We start from the raw sequence: 15257 nt of genomic DNA, 5'->3' as shown, positions 1-15257 counted from the left end.
ATTAAGTAGTGACTAAACAGGGTCATTCTGAAGCAAAATGCTTACATATGCCTGCATACAGTCTTATCAGTTTAACCTACCCACCAAAAAAGAAAAAGAAAATTGTTCACACTTATAACCCTCAAAAATAGCTCTGCAAATCATTTACACCAATTATACTATTTTTAAATTTATATCAGCATTGTTCCATAATTTAACCCCAACAATGGTGTGATCATTCAGCCTTATTAGTAATGCACATTTCTTGTTTTTGTAGTAAGACTATTGAATTTATACTTGCTTTAAAGGTAAACACAATACAATAGCTCATGACAATAAGTAAAATATGGACGCATAAGTGAGCAGTAAATTATTTACAAGGCCTTATACTTTAATATCCTTATATTTATACAGGGTTGCTACTGACTTCTATCTTTTTTAAATAACTTTAGTGATTGTCGAATGAGCTACCAAGCAAATGGTGCAGTGGTAACTTCAGTTTGCTAATTAGCTGTTCAGCTGCAGCACATCAAACGACATTTCAACTTATCTGGAAATGTCACTTCAGGTCTGCTTGGATCCTACTGTGGTCTTTCCTCTTAAAAATCGCTGCTATCAACACCCTGTCTGCCAATGATCTGAAGCTACAGTGCACATTTGTTTACTTTGTCTCACGTTCCCTGTGGTGAAGACCTGTCAGTCAAGGACAGACGCTGACATGCCCCTTCAGAAGAAGTCTGTCTGATATTTCCCCAGAGACCTTTTTTCTTCCATTTTATAACACAGAACTATCAACAATACATTTAAAACACATTGATAACATTTTAAACTACACAAAATGCAATTTCAGTTGGACTTCAATGGATCACAGAGGTGATTTCAATTCCTCCTGTGGGGCACCTGAATGTCTTACTAAATGTCATGAAAACCCATCCAAAAGTTGTCAAGTCACTTCACTGAAATCCCAAATTCCCGACCTCATGGTGGGGCTAGAGGGAAAATCAGTGTGAATCACCAAAGTCGTTGGGATCGTCTTGGGACCATGTCTATACAAAAATTTGTGCCAATGCACTAGATCCTGAGATATTTCACTGGTGACATGAAAGAGAAAGTCAGAGGAACATCAGAGTCGTTAGGATTTATCTCAGTGTACAAATGATATCTTTGCAAAGTTTTAAGGCAGTTCATCCAACACTAGTTGAGACATTCTACTACTATTCTGTTGGTGACACTGGAGTAAAAGTCAGGGTATCAACTAAAGATGGGTTTCCAGCCATCTATTTTAATGCACATTTTCAATTTGTTTATCTAGTGTATTGACATTGGTTGGTATATATGTACGTATAAGAACCCCAAATTCCACAGAGGTGCCTCTGTGTCCAAAAGAACATGTACTTATTATATGTTCGATTAATCTTTTCAGACACATGGGCAGCAACAAATATTATATTCAACTCTGAGACCAAATTTCATCTTCCAAAAGAAATTACATAATATATCAAAACGCAACAGACAACAGAGCCAGTCCATCTATCCCAGATCCAAAAGTATCCTCGATAAAAGAGGTGGAGTGAAGTCACTTTGAGATATTTGATCTGCACTTGGCTGGATGCGGACTTTGAATTAGAGCAGTACTTAGGCTGTGACTTAGGTCTGCAAGAACACAAGAAAAGCCCAATGACACTGTGACTGCCCCTACAATGGCTTTCTTTGTCACACAGATATGGTATGTTCTGATGAAACTAAACATGAAGTACACATTTCTTCAATGTGCTCACTGATTTTTTTTGCCCCAGTCTTTGGTTATACATAAACATCTAACAGCGCTTGACTGTGCAGATTCCATAAATTTTGATTATGACTGAAAGAAATGAGAGATTTCAGTTTTGAAGTGATAATGGTTAGAGGAATGTCGACACTTGGTGTGAAAAGGGAGGGAACCAGTGAAGCACATACACATGTGCAGTTGGCAAAATTTAGATAAAGAATAGTACCAGCTGCTGCTAAAGGTGCTATGTGCTTAATATGTTCACTTACTTTATAATCCTGAAGCAGCAACACAATCATGCGTATTCAGCCACATACGCATGCAAACCCTCTGAACATATGTGAGACCAGATGAACATAAAGGCTCATGGCACACATGTCCACTAAGCTTTTCTTGCTGTGTCTTATAGAAGTTAATTTTACCCTTCAGCTTCATTTAATTAGAAGCAGTGAGTGAAAAGGGTAGGATTTGAGTCTGGCTGGCTGGAGCCTGCATGTAATCTGGCTCACTGCTGGACCACAGCAGGATGACTGGTTACACATAATCCCTGGATTACACACGTGCATGCAAACACACACTCACACATTAGTACACAATTATTTTCGTTGTCTCCTTGTTTATCTAATCCAATTGATAATTGATGTGACTCCATGAGGCATGATCACATAGATTTCATAACAATCTGGCATCATGCATAAGTTACATTTTCCAAATCTGAAGATGTCCTGAAGACCCAACTTTCAGATACAACCCATAGACCCATAGATCTGTAGAAGTGTACCGGCGGCAGGTGTACCAGACGTTTGTCATCATGGTAAAAACATTAAGACCTGTTGAAGTGTACCAGGTGTACTGGACTAGTCATGGTAACAATAATAAACACACGGTTAAGGCCGGGGTTGGGTTGTGATAAATTCTCCTGTAAGGCTAGAGGACCTTCATCATCATGCTGACAGTAATAAATATGTGGTTAAGATTGTTAAATGATTTCACTGGGGAAAGGAACAATGGTCTCCTGTGTCAATGTCCTGTGTTTTGACAGCCTATCCATCCACTTCAACCTCCTTCTCCTAATGTTGTTTTGCCAGCCTATATACTGCTTCACCTGGAACTTCCTCCATTGCTCCCATCATAATTACAGCAGCCGTTAGACGTTGCCTAACTGAAATATAAATTTAGGTTGTAATAAGCTGCTTAATGGTTGTTTATTGCAGGAGAAACACTGTTCTGATCACATAGAATAAATGAGTAGAGAAGCATAATGGATTCTATACAGGGCACAAAGGCTCACTGAATGGATTAAGTATGTTATGGCCCTCACAGTCACCAGATCTCTATCCTTATAAACACCTATGTATTTACACCTATAGAGAAATTCCTGTATACAACTAAATTGATGTCTAGTTCAGTCTATTAGTTCCCAATCTGGGTGTTGGTCCTCTCTAAAGGCGCCATGATAAATCTGAAAGATTGTAAGATGATTAATGGGGGAGGAAATAAGAAAAGCATAACAGAAAATTAGAAAAAAACATTCACAAATCTGTTTTCAGTTTTGGGATTTTTCTCTAATCTCTGTTTTTTGTTTTGTGAAATATCAGATGATTTTATCATTCAGGGAATCAACCAGTTATATAACGAAATCATGTAAGACTGAGAATGTGTCTTTGTTGGTACTGCTACTAAGTCATAGGCATCTGAAATATGAGGGGCCCCAACTAGACACTGAATTTCTTTGAAGGGGGCATAAACTAAAAAATGCCACTGATTTAATCATTAACCACGCGTTGTATTGTATACGTTTATTTGATCTTTTTTTTTTATGTTAAATGTCATTCTGAAAAGTAAGTAGTTTAGCTGTCAAACAAATCATACTTTAGTATATTAGTTACTTTCCACCACTGGCAGCACCTACACTGCTTTGCAGCCTGCGTAATCACAGTAATCACAGTAATCACAGTTTACTTACTATGCCTGCACTGTTTCATGCTTCCTGCCTGGATGTGAACTTGCATACGTTCCTCTCCACTTTTATGATCTTTTACGTTACAGAAAAGCTGGACAAATTCATCGTCGTTTAAATATGATCATTTGACAGTGAACAGCTAGAGCCTGAATTATAAAGTATAAACCACTAGTGTGGGCATGTGCGTGCACACCTGGGTACAGAATTACTATTTCAGGCTTAAGAGCACTGTGATTGAGTTTAGATGATGATTCTGTTGTCTGTTTTGGAGACTTTTAAAAGACGACCTTTACTGACACTTAGATTTTACATTAGTCACAATATTCTGAATGCCTCCCCTAATGGTGGGAGATTGGGGGACGGGGATTTTGTTAAACAGGTGGAAATGGGGTTTCATTTTGTGCTGCTGAAAACTGTGAACATGACTCAAATCTAGGTGTGATAAATTGCAGCTTCTGCTGTCTCAAATATATTGTGGTGCATGTCTTTCATGAAAAGTGAATGCGGGCCAGAATGGAAGAGCCAAAAATGTTTCTTTGTGAAGTATCAGCCAAACAGATGACAGGGAGAGAACAAGGCAAAGCAGGCGACGATGTCAACACAGAGACACTGATGCTGCGTGATTGTCACATTTTCAGTCACGCGACACTACCTGAGCTCTGTAACATCTGCTGTGTGATCCTCCAGGTTCAGGGGAGGAGAGGAGACGAGACGTGGTGTGTCAGGGATCAGGATAGAAGGGGGAGGAGAGGAGAGAAGTCAAGGAAATTAATTAAAGGATAGGACAGTGAGATAGGTAGAGAAAACTGATGAAGAGAATGAGAGAAAAAGAGAAAGAAGCAGGAAAGCTTTCAGAGGACATAGGTAAACAAAGGGAAGAGGAGATGAAAGGAACATAAGTGGAAAAAGTAGTAGTAGTGCAGAGTAGGGAGAGAAAAGAGGAAATGATAAAAGAACATGGTGGCAGAGAGAGTAGAAAATAAGAAAACACACAAGAGAAGTGAAAGGAGAAGACATAATACATGTAGATAAGATAAGAGTTAACACAAGACAGAATTACTGCAGGATAGGTTTCTGTGCCAGAGGCTTTCAGATATGACCCCTGCTGCAACACATACAAACACACACAAACAGATTATGGCCCAAGATTGAAAGAAGAACATGTAGATAATCGAGGCACTGGGATTAATAATGAGATTTGGTGAATGAGGGGGTTGTGGGTTGGGGGTGGGATTACAGCTCCCGGTCCGACGTTAACAAACACAATTCCCAGCAGACAGCGAATGAGCAAAACAAAGCTGCCTTAAGAGGATTGAAGGGCTTGGCCATCGTGACTAAAACTACGTCTCAGATTGTCTTGCGCTCAGAGAATTAGGATGACATTGCCAAAATGGAAATGCAGGCGTGGATCTTATCCTGATGCCTGTAATAATACACAATCATGCACACCCACATAAATTATGGGTCTGTGTGAACAGAGGGAAGGTTTAACGTCTCTGAAACTCTTGAAAGTTTATTTTTATAAGTAACATTCAAATTTAAAGATAAGAAAAAAATATACAAAGGTAAGAGCTTTAACACTCAGAAATTCAACAAAGCTAAACTGCTTCCACACACACACACACACACACACACACACACACACACACACACAATCTATACGTAGGGGAGTTATAATTCATTTTTAGTTTTCCACATCAACATCTAGTGCAGCTGGTTTAGTGACTGCGAAGAATGTAAATAATATGACCACCTTAAAGGACCTATTTGTAAGTTTTGCTCTGGCTACATAGCCAACGTCAGCATGACCAGCTGTTAGACGTACCAGTCTAGAAGAAGCATTTCAAGTCCAGCATCAAACTTCAAACTTCCTTTACTCACCAACAGTCTCCAGTGGTGGAAAGTAATACTAATGTTAACTCTTGTTTCAATCACGTCTTTTCTTCTACTGAAGTTAGCATGCTAACTAGCTAGCCCCGGCCCATCTTGTCACTTTCCAATAGCAGCTCACTGCAGCCTGAAGAGGCGGCGTTGCTCAGAGGGCCTATTATAACGTCTCGTCTTTAAACACAACAGTCACCACGTTCAGCTGCAGAGAAAATTTACAAACAGCCCCTTTCATAACCTCAACATTTTCAGCATAGAAACAGCTGTTGCTACACTAAGTAAGCTAGTTGGAAGATGCATAACACTGAAGCTAACTCCACCTTCCCTACTTTGAGAACTGTATGAGGCTGTGCGAACCAATGAGGACCACAGCTTTTCTACTAGCCAGCAAAAGTAACCAGAGGCTGAGATTTGAAGCTCAGACACTTTTACCACAGAACAGCACAATAGCAGCAGCGGGGTCATCATAGTTTAAACTTCTTTACACAGAAAATTTTCGTGAAACTTAAATATTAAAGAGACGCTTTCACTACAGCACTGCACACACACACACAGAGCACGTGCACAGTGTGAGCAGTCATACACGCAAGCACATACATGTTTAGCTTCTTTCATTTAATTAGTACTTTCCCCCTTTTCCTGTGTTTGCATATTACATTAGCATTGTTTGTGTACAGCATGTTTGTTTGTCTGCTCATGTGTTTCTCGTGTGTCTCAAGGCAGTGAAGTGACATATCCCTGCTTCATTTGCACAAGCAACATGTAATGTGCGTGAGCCGTCTAATTTCTAAATGTGTGTGTGTGGGTGTGTGTTCCTGTGTCCTTTTTCAATCCTGGATGAGAGCAGAGGCAGGAAAATGAGCAACAGTGCAAAAGAACATTTGGATGAGAACTGAGCTGTCTACAGAACACCAATGAGGTGTGTGTGTGTGTGTGTGTGTGCGTGTGTGTGTGTGTGTGTGTGTGAATGCACACAATTTTCTGAGCACATGTCACTTTGTGTGGTTTTGCAGGATCCACGGGGCTAAAACTCAGAATATCTCGAGAAGCAGTTGAAGTGTGAATAACACAAACCAATGAAAAACTCATTTATTAGGAGCGGAGGAATTGCCCTGGAGAAATACCTTGTTTCCCTGAGCCGTGTGTTTGTGTGTGTCCTCACGAGGGAGGGTGTGTCCAATTTGTATATGCAATAATTACTAACAACAGGTGGATTGAGTGAGGAGAATTTTTATTCCTCTCAAACAACACATGGCTTTCTCATCAGATTCATATAGAGCTGCTCAGCTGTGAAGGATGGAAGGTATGAAAGGAAGAAGAAAAGGAGGGATATAGAAAATCAGAGGAATAACAGAAAATGATGCCAGGATACATGTAGAGCCTTGCAGTTATAAGTCACCTTGAACGACTTTGCTGTCACTCATAAACTGTATTTCCTGTCTGCTGAATTAATTCTGTTTCTTAGTGGTGTTTCTTTCATATCCTCATACATGGCAGATGATCAGAGATGGAATAGTTAGATATTTCCTGTGTAGTTGAGAAAACTATGCTTCATTCGGTTCCTTTCAATTCAGTCATTTACTGTGATATTCTTTGGGCTTCATAAAAGATGTATGAGCATAATGTACAGTCACATATTTTTTTCTTCTTTTTTCCTCCTTTCTACAATTATAGTGGTTATTTAATAAATAAGGGACATGCATTCTATTTTAGGGCACAGCACATGGATTTTTATTGGTTATTGGGGTGTTAGGGTATTGATACTGTATGTGTTATACATTATGAAGCCTGGAGGTGTCATGGTGGAGGTTTTGTGGCCATGATTTAATCATTTGTGCTCTGGGATTCATAATTTACGTGCAAAATTTATTTGCGCCCTCAATTCAATAATTGGTGCACAAAAATAACTAATTCATGTTCACTAATTTGTGCACACAAAATATTAAGGGCGCTTCGTCTGCACACAGGACAAAGTCTGAGCTTTTTTTTTTTTTTTTTCCCCACGTTCCGTCTCAGAGATTAGTCCATAGACATTACAGGGAACATTTAAGCTGCGAAATGTGCTGCTGTAGTTAACAGAGACACTGGCACTCACAGTGACCTCTCCAACTTTCTGTTGAGATCTGTTGAACACTGTGTTGAGTTTAGGCCTGACCAGTTTGTAGGATTATGTACTTGAATCTCTCATACAGTAGCAGGAACAGCAGGTATGTCAGTAGGTATGCAGGAGAAGTAGGAGCAGGAGTCATTTCATTAATTATTCCTTCATGGTGACAAGATCAGTCAAGATGTAACTGTACATGACACCCTGTGCTTCAGAGAGATTAGCCGTACCGCAGAGATTCCCTGTTTATCTGGTCAAATTGTTTGGCATGAAGGACAGACTGGGAGCTCCATCAAGTCTCTTGGATGGAGAGACCTTTGTTTCCTTTGGTGCTACAAAACATTTTTCTTTTCCATCTGTCAAATGTATTGTTACAGGTAGCTTTCAATCAGCAAGTCTTTCAACTTACATAGGTTGCTATAGATCTGTAGAAGTGCAGTAGACCATCATTGTCCTGGTAACAACATTGTTAAGGTTATGGAATGGGCACAATCTCGTTTTAGGCACAAAAACCGCTTTGCTAGGGTTAGGAAAAGATCTTGGTGTAGATTAAGCACTTCTTTAAGGTTAGAGAACCTTTGTCGCCATGGTCACAATGATAAAATTACTTTGTTCTCTTCATAATTACTACCAGCCGCTGGAGAACACTTTTTTTTTTTTTCTTAACAGTTCAGTCTCTTTTCAGTTTCGCTTAAATGGAAAGTGTGACAATATTTGCAGTAAGTGGCTTGATTATGTGCAGATATGTTTCCATACCCTGGACATAACCTGGATATCTATTAAAGTAAATAAAAACAAAAAACAGCAGATGATGGAATGATGAAATGAAAACACATTTCAGTCTATCATATATACCATGCAACCTCCCGGAGATAAATAGAAATGCTCCAAAAGATTTGACTGAGCTCAGGTATCATCCTTTTTTGTACAGTTAACACATTTGAGACAAACTGTTCTGGGGGGGTTCCAAGATTGTTTTAAATCAAAAAAAAAAAAAATGTCAAGGCATTTCCTTCAAGGTTGGATGGTGAGTGTTTGTGGGCGGGGACTGCTTTGTTGTGACATCACAAAGTTCCAGAAGTCCTGACGGCTGGTTTTAAGGCTCAGTTTCTGAATACAGGCTGTGTGCATTTCTCTGTGGACTGAGGCTTTGATACTTTCACAGTATTAATATAGAACCTAGACCTGCTTTATAATCAACAAAGACATGGAGATCTCACTTTATACAATATGGGACCAACAATAATAATTTACCTATGGCACGCTGAATAATGTGCTGCTGTGGACGGGGCCATCTGAAAAAACAAGATTTAGCCACTTCAGAACATGCCCACAGAAAAAAGCGAATATCAGTTCACGAGCATGCTTTATTTTATTTTATTTTATTTTGAATATTTTCACGGCTTTATCTTGCCTTTCCTTTGGAACTACAGTTTGTGAACCATTCAACTACCCACAGGTATAACACTGTTTGAGTCAGCTGAGTAAGACTCAGCTTAGCTCAGGTACGCTTGTGCGTAGGAATTCGGTATTTCAATAGCTGAGCACATCGCTCAGTTTATGTGCTGATTTGTGCTCCTGTTCCTAGGTAGTCAGTCCTACTGTTCCCGGCACTACGACAAATCTGGGCAGAAATAATAATGTTTCTACTGCCCGTACAATCAGTTATGTTTAACTGATGTATGTTTGTTTTGCAGTTGTTATTTTCTCCACTTCATGCCACAAATCTGTACATTCAAATTTCAGATTTTTTTTTTTTTTTTTTTTTAGCTCAAATGGAAATGTCCTGCCTCTACTTGTTTTGTTTGTTTTGAAGCAGTCATAGATCAAACATGTGGTACAAAACAAATGTCATGAGAAAAGTTTTGCCCTGTTAGTCTGTTATTTTTCAGCACATACACTGAAGGATATGAAAAGAATGGTTGAAATAAATGGGTCCCATGGACAAAAAAAGATCTCATGGTATGCTTACCACATAAGGAGGATGGTAGAATAAGTGGGAAAGAATTGAAAGGAAGAGGAATAAGAAAAAAGGATTTTGCATTTCAGAACCTAGGGGTGAAACTTTGTTGAAGAGGGGAGGTGAGAGGTAAAAGTTTGACAGGAGGTGATAGGACAAATGAGTAGTTGGAGGTGCGGATGCACAGAGAGAGAAGTTTTCTAGCGATGCAGTGATTTTCATTGTGGTTTTGTCACTAAAGAGAGCATCTGTATCAGTAAAACAGAAGGAGTGAGAGAGCAATAGTTGGAGGGGATGGCTGTCAGAGAGGAAAAAACAACTAGACTTTGACAGATGTGCAGAAAAAAATGTTGAAAATATAAGTAAGTGGTTAAAAAAAAGGGGGGTGGGACCAGAATAGTATTTTCAGATTTCAAATTTTTGGAACTAAAGAAAGTAACCAACTAGTCAAGAAAATCAAATTGTCAATAACAAGCACAAAAAAGTCAGTCATCTATTGATTGCATTTACTAACTCCTGTGATTTTGGCTCTTGATTTGCTCTTCTCCTCAAGGTGCCAATGCTCAGCTCAGTTCGAAGGGCCTGAGTGCCAGCAGAACAAGCACAGTTTCCATGGCAACGGCTATGCCTGGTTTCCTCCCATGATGCCTTGTTTCGAGAGTCACGTGTCGCTGGAGTTCATCACGGACGTGGCTGATGGACTGCTGCTCTACAGCGGCCCCTTAGCTCAGCTGCAGGCCTGGGACCACGAGGACTTCATGGCCATAGGTAGGAGCTTAATAACACGTCCCATCTGGCTCTTGATTCAAAATTCCTCACAATTTGAGGACAGCTGTAACTGAGATGACATGAAGGAAATTACTTTTACTTTGTATTTAATTGATCAAACATATTTGGAGCAGCAGGTAAATGTCCTCAGAGCAGGAAATGAACATAAGACCATAAACTCTGTTAGGACAGATGGAGAGGCAGAAGAAGGAGACTTCAGAGAGACTATGTTTACCTCAACTGTGTCTTCTCATTCTTGAGGAGCTGCAATTACAGCAGTGCATTAATTATATGTCTGGCTTTTCTGGCATATATGACTTTTTATAATCTCGGACACCACTGATTTCATTTTGACAGTACTTGAAAGAACAGTCAGGCTTAATGCAGAGTTTTAAAATTTAAAAAAGAAAGAAAAAAGCCTTCATGACTAAGGCGGGCATTGGCTTCATAAGTGGCCATTATTACTGTAGGTGAGACAAAGAATGGAGGGATTTAGGGTTGGAGAATGGCTGGAAACCATCCAGCCAAACATCCAGACAAACTTGTATTGTAGGCAATTATAAAAATAGTAGAATAGAAAATAATAGAAATTATTATTTGATTGAAAAAGAAATAGTGTGTAGTCAGCTGGAACACCTCAGCACCATGTATTGTGATTCAGAGTGTGTGAAATCTAACCTGTTAAGATACACAAATAAATTGTTAAAATACGTAAAAGCAGTAAATTGGCACTTCAGCAGTTAGTTAAAAGTATTGGATAGGTGGCAAAGGAGCTGCTAATAATGTAATGTAATGTAATGTAATGTAATTAAACATGTTAAATAAAATCAATTTTAACCCTATAATGCCAAATGCATCAAATTTGATACAAGCATTTCTGAGACCTATTGCATCACCTTATGGTAAAAACTTCACTCAAAACCCTCTTGTATCCAATCTGATACTTGTCTTCCAACCCCTGGTGGATACCTTTATCACTACAACAATTCAAACACAGCACATGGGACAATCCAAGTTGGCCACCTTCAGATAGTTCCCAACTCATTGGATCAAGGTCAAGAAAATTGCGATTTGTACGATTTTCCAGTGACATTTTCTTTGAAATTTTTAGTAATATTCTAACATGAACACTTAATCTGTTGAAGCAAGTTATAATTACATAATTTTTTTGCATTTTAGTATGTAGTAAAATCGTGTATAAAATTTGGAAAAACCTATATGCAAATAATTTTTTGTAATTTTTTTTTTTCAAATTTTGTGAAAGGGCCAAATAAAGGTTCCAGATTCCAGAAATCAGAATTTTCTGTCCATTATTTCTGGGGTCAGGCATTACAGGGTTAAAATATACAAATTAAGACATTTGGAACATGCTGGTTGGTGTTGATGAAGGTGTACTTGAGTTCAGCTGATAAGATTCAGTTTTTAACATGGTTATTTTTTTCAGCAGAGTAAATTAATTTCAGTGGAATTTCCAAATGAATTTGTCTTGAATTAACTTGTACATGCAAATCTGTGCTCACCTTTGATGGAATGTACAGCTGGAGAGTTCAAACTGGAGGAAGCTGTAATAGCTTTTTAGCTGTGTTGCACCATCCACCTTTGTTTAACACCCTCTGTCAGAGTAAAAAGTGCTTCACAAAAGTAAATGGTTTGCAAACACGTGTCGATTCTACACATGCAGCGTTTACATTAACTGTGTGAGCTTATTTTCACATTAGCAACTGGGCAAACGAGTTTGCTAACTGTTACATTAGCATGCTCTCTCAACTCTTTATTGAAAGAAACAATGTACAAGTCCAAGAGCAAAATGCCAGGGGCGGGGGAAAGGGCCCAGTACCAAGAAAATAGAAAAAATATTAGGAAGCATTTGTGAGGTGCAGTGTGATGAGGTTGATCCCACATTTTAATCTGATTCTTTTTTTTCACATTTTAAAATTAATTAATGACTTTATAATCCCAAAGAATATTTAAGTTTGTGAGTCTTTTTTGTAAATGTACCACTTCTCTCAGAGAGTAGCCAAGTATTTTTTTCTCATTAATTTGTGAAAATCCCTGTGTTTTGTAGGAAGATTACCCCCCCCCCTCTGGCCATATTATGTCATAGTTTAGTCACGATGTCACCAATATTGTGCAGAAGCTGTACGGGTGGATTTTGCTGGTACTTTCTGATCTGACTGGATCTTCAGAGAGGGAGGTTAAAAAAAAGAAGATGACCAGGTTAGAATTGGACAAAAAAAGACATTCCAACTGAAATTAAATTGCACATGTGGTCATCAATAATTAAGGTTGAAACACAAATGTAAAATGGAGAAATGCACTGTAATTCACCTCCTAAATCGCCTCTTTCACTTGGCCTGAGGACTAATGAATGTTACGAGACATGAACAGAAATCCATTTCAGGTTTAATTCCCTGTGTGTATTAACTTGCCACTACATGAGGATTAGGCAGGGACAGTCAGTCTTACACAATCGCTCCCACACACTCGTTGGTTCTGTTCTTATTAAAGGTGACACCCCATGCATTTTTAATGTGTATTCCTTTTAAACAGAATTGTTTTTACACAAATGCTGATTTAGAAAGGGAAGGATGTGCAGTGGACGGTCAGTCACACACACTCCTGTAGCTCACAGTGATATATATACTGTGGATTTTGGTTGGAAATATCTAAAAAGTGTGTGTGAACTGAGCCTGGGCAGGTTTACATCTCCAGCTCTTGAGGGAGAATGCTGGTCTTCCTTTTATTGCTGTGGCAATATTGTTGAACTTTAAGACAATAAAACCTGTTGAATTGAGGGCGGCAGGCAGGCAGGCAGACATTATAGACAGACAGAAAGAGAGAACAAAATGTCTTGTACATCTTGGTATATTTAGTGTTTTAATCTGAGAGACTCACGCCTCCTTGTCTCTCTCGCTACTTCTTCCCTTGCTTTGGTCGTCTCTCTTGGGAGAGATGCTGTTGTTCCATCACTGCCAAAGTAATATGTGTGGGAGGTGAGGTCTGCCTGGAGAGCCGGATGTGTGTGTGTGTCTTGTGCATGTGTGTGTGTGTGTGTGTGTGTGTGTGTGTGTGTGTGTGTGTGTGTGTGTGTGTGTGTGTGTGTGTGTTTGTGTGCGCTATGAGTTTGCAGTTTAAATCCTAGATTATTTCTTTAGTTTTAGTTGGTGTCTGAGGCTCTGAGTGCACATGAAAGCCAGTCAACATGTGTCACTGGATCTGAAAGAGTTAATGGGTTTATTAGCGGAGTAAAGGCTGATTTGTCACTATGCAGACTGTAATTACACTCAGGCTGTACATATTTAGAGCTATAATTAACTTGTTTCAAGGTTCACCTACTGCATGTTACAAATAAATTGTCAAGTCTAGACTGTGCTGCAGCTTAATATATCTGCATTAAAGTATGCACGAGCATGTGTATGTAAGTCTATCGGTGCACCAAACACCGTGAAGAGGATTGATTGAGCACCTCATCCAACGTTTGAAGATGGAAGTTGCTGGTACGTGATCATTAGCAAAAGCATTAACTAATTATTCAATTTCTTTTTTCCAACCTGGGTCTTATTTTCATAGTTGCGATCATTTTTTCTTTTGGTCATCATGACAATGTAATGGCAGAGTTCTGGGAACACTACAGCAAACTCCAGTGGCCATGGCAGGGTTGACCTGCTGTTGGTAGGTAAAAATGATCTACTGACCCTCTGCATACCGCTTTCCATGTTTCTGTGGTCTGTGCCCTGTCACTTCCAAGCACAGCGAACTACCCCAGGCAGCATGATTATTTGCCTAGACATCAGAGACTACCAAGATAAAATGCAGACCTGTTTACTATATAAAAATGCTGCTGAATATTAGTAGGTCATAAATTATTGGCTAATTAACAAAAACATGAATATTAAATAAAGAACTAATTATAAACAATATTTAAGGTATTTAATATTTAAGTTATCCTCAGGGCACCACCGTAAACAGGGAAATGTGGTCAATTCACTCATTCAGTCTCAAAATATACTATCAATTAGGAACTGTGATTTGTAATTTACTTAATAACTTGCAACCAGATTTACCATATTAATAGCGAAGGACTAGGACAGACAAAGACAAAATGGCTGATTCAAAATGGCCACTGGGACCACATGGCCTAAACAAAGGAAACTATAAAGACAGTGGTATATACAGGGGTATATATACATGTTGTTGGTAGATACTGTAGTTTCTCTGAGAATATTGTGAAGATTATCCAAAGGCAGAATGCAGTGTCTGCATTTTTAGGTATTGTGTGAAATCTGTGATGCAGCGATTTTTTTTTTTTTTTTTTTTTTTGCAAAATGATCAGTGTGGAAAGACATAAAGTAAGAGGATTACATTTATATCTGTCTTATAGTTTGCCAACCAGTCTGAAATCTTTAAACCTTTTTTTCTCATCTTCACTGCATCTTCTAATAGTTCCTGAATTCTACTCTAGTGCTGCACAAACTGCTACCAGGTTTCCTGTGTGTAAAATAGTTTATGGTAGTTTGACTCAAAAAACTTTATTTTACAACCTTTCCATTTAGGAATATACACTATGAAAGCAGAATATAAACTGCACTGATACATTACTTAAAACCAGATTTTGGGATAAGGCCACTCTACAGGACAGTGGCTAATAATACATGACCCACCTTATTTCATATTGTGCTTGAGTTGTGTAAAATCCTGACACATTTGAAATTGATAAAATTATCAAGTGAAGCTGGGATTTTTTGGGGGCACTGACAGTCTTTGGATTGGGCAAAGGCACACGTGATCAGACAGGTTGTTAACAAGCTCACTGTATAGACAAATTATT

General features: G+C 38.7%; 1 protein-coding gene and 1 long non-coding RNA gene across 2 annotated transcripts in view; one reads left to right on the top strand and one right to left on the bottom strand.

Moving 5' to 3' along the window:
- The window catches only part of LOC139627414 (neural-cadherin), a 245134-nt gene that overhangs the window by 142956 nt on the left and 86921 nt on the right, over positions 1 to 15257 (top strand). The window contains exon 26 of the mRNA XM_071488143.1: positions 10215 to 10429. Within this exon, the coding sequence (XP_071344244.1) occupies positions 10215 to 10429 (215 nt within the window). The remainder of the gene's footprint in view (positions 1 to 10214; positions 10430 to 15257) is intronic.
- Positions 10198 to 12890, bottom strand: LOC139627417 (uncharacterized). The gene is made up of 3 exons (XR_011692567.1): positions 11950 to 12890; positions 10665 to 10693; positions 10198 to 10493 (listed from the first exon to the last, which is right to left on the bottom strand). It is a non-coding gene; the product is annotated as an uncharacterized lncRNA (long non-coding RNA).

This window comes from Trachinotus anak, unplaced genomic scaffold (assembly GCF_046630095.1).
Source record: "Trachinotus anak isolate AG129_WGS33_773 ecotype Australia unplaced genomic scaffold, CSIRO_AGI_Tana_v1 ptg000011l, whole genome shotgun sequence".
Classification (NCBI taxonomy): domain Eukaryota; kingdom Metazoa; phylum Chordata; class Actinopteri; order Carangiformes; family Carangidae; genus Trachinotus; species Trachinotus anak.
Note: the sequence above shows the minus strand (reverse complement) of the source record. Positions and strands in the feature narration are given on the sequence as shown.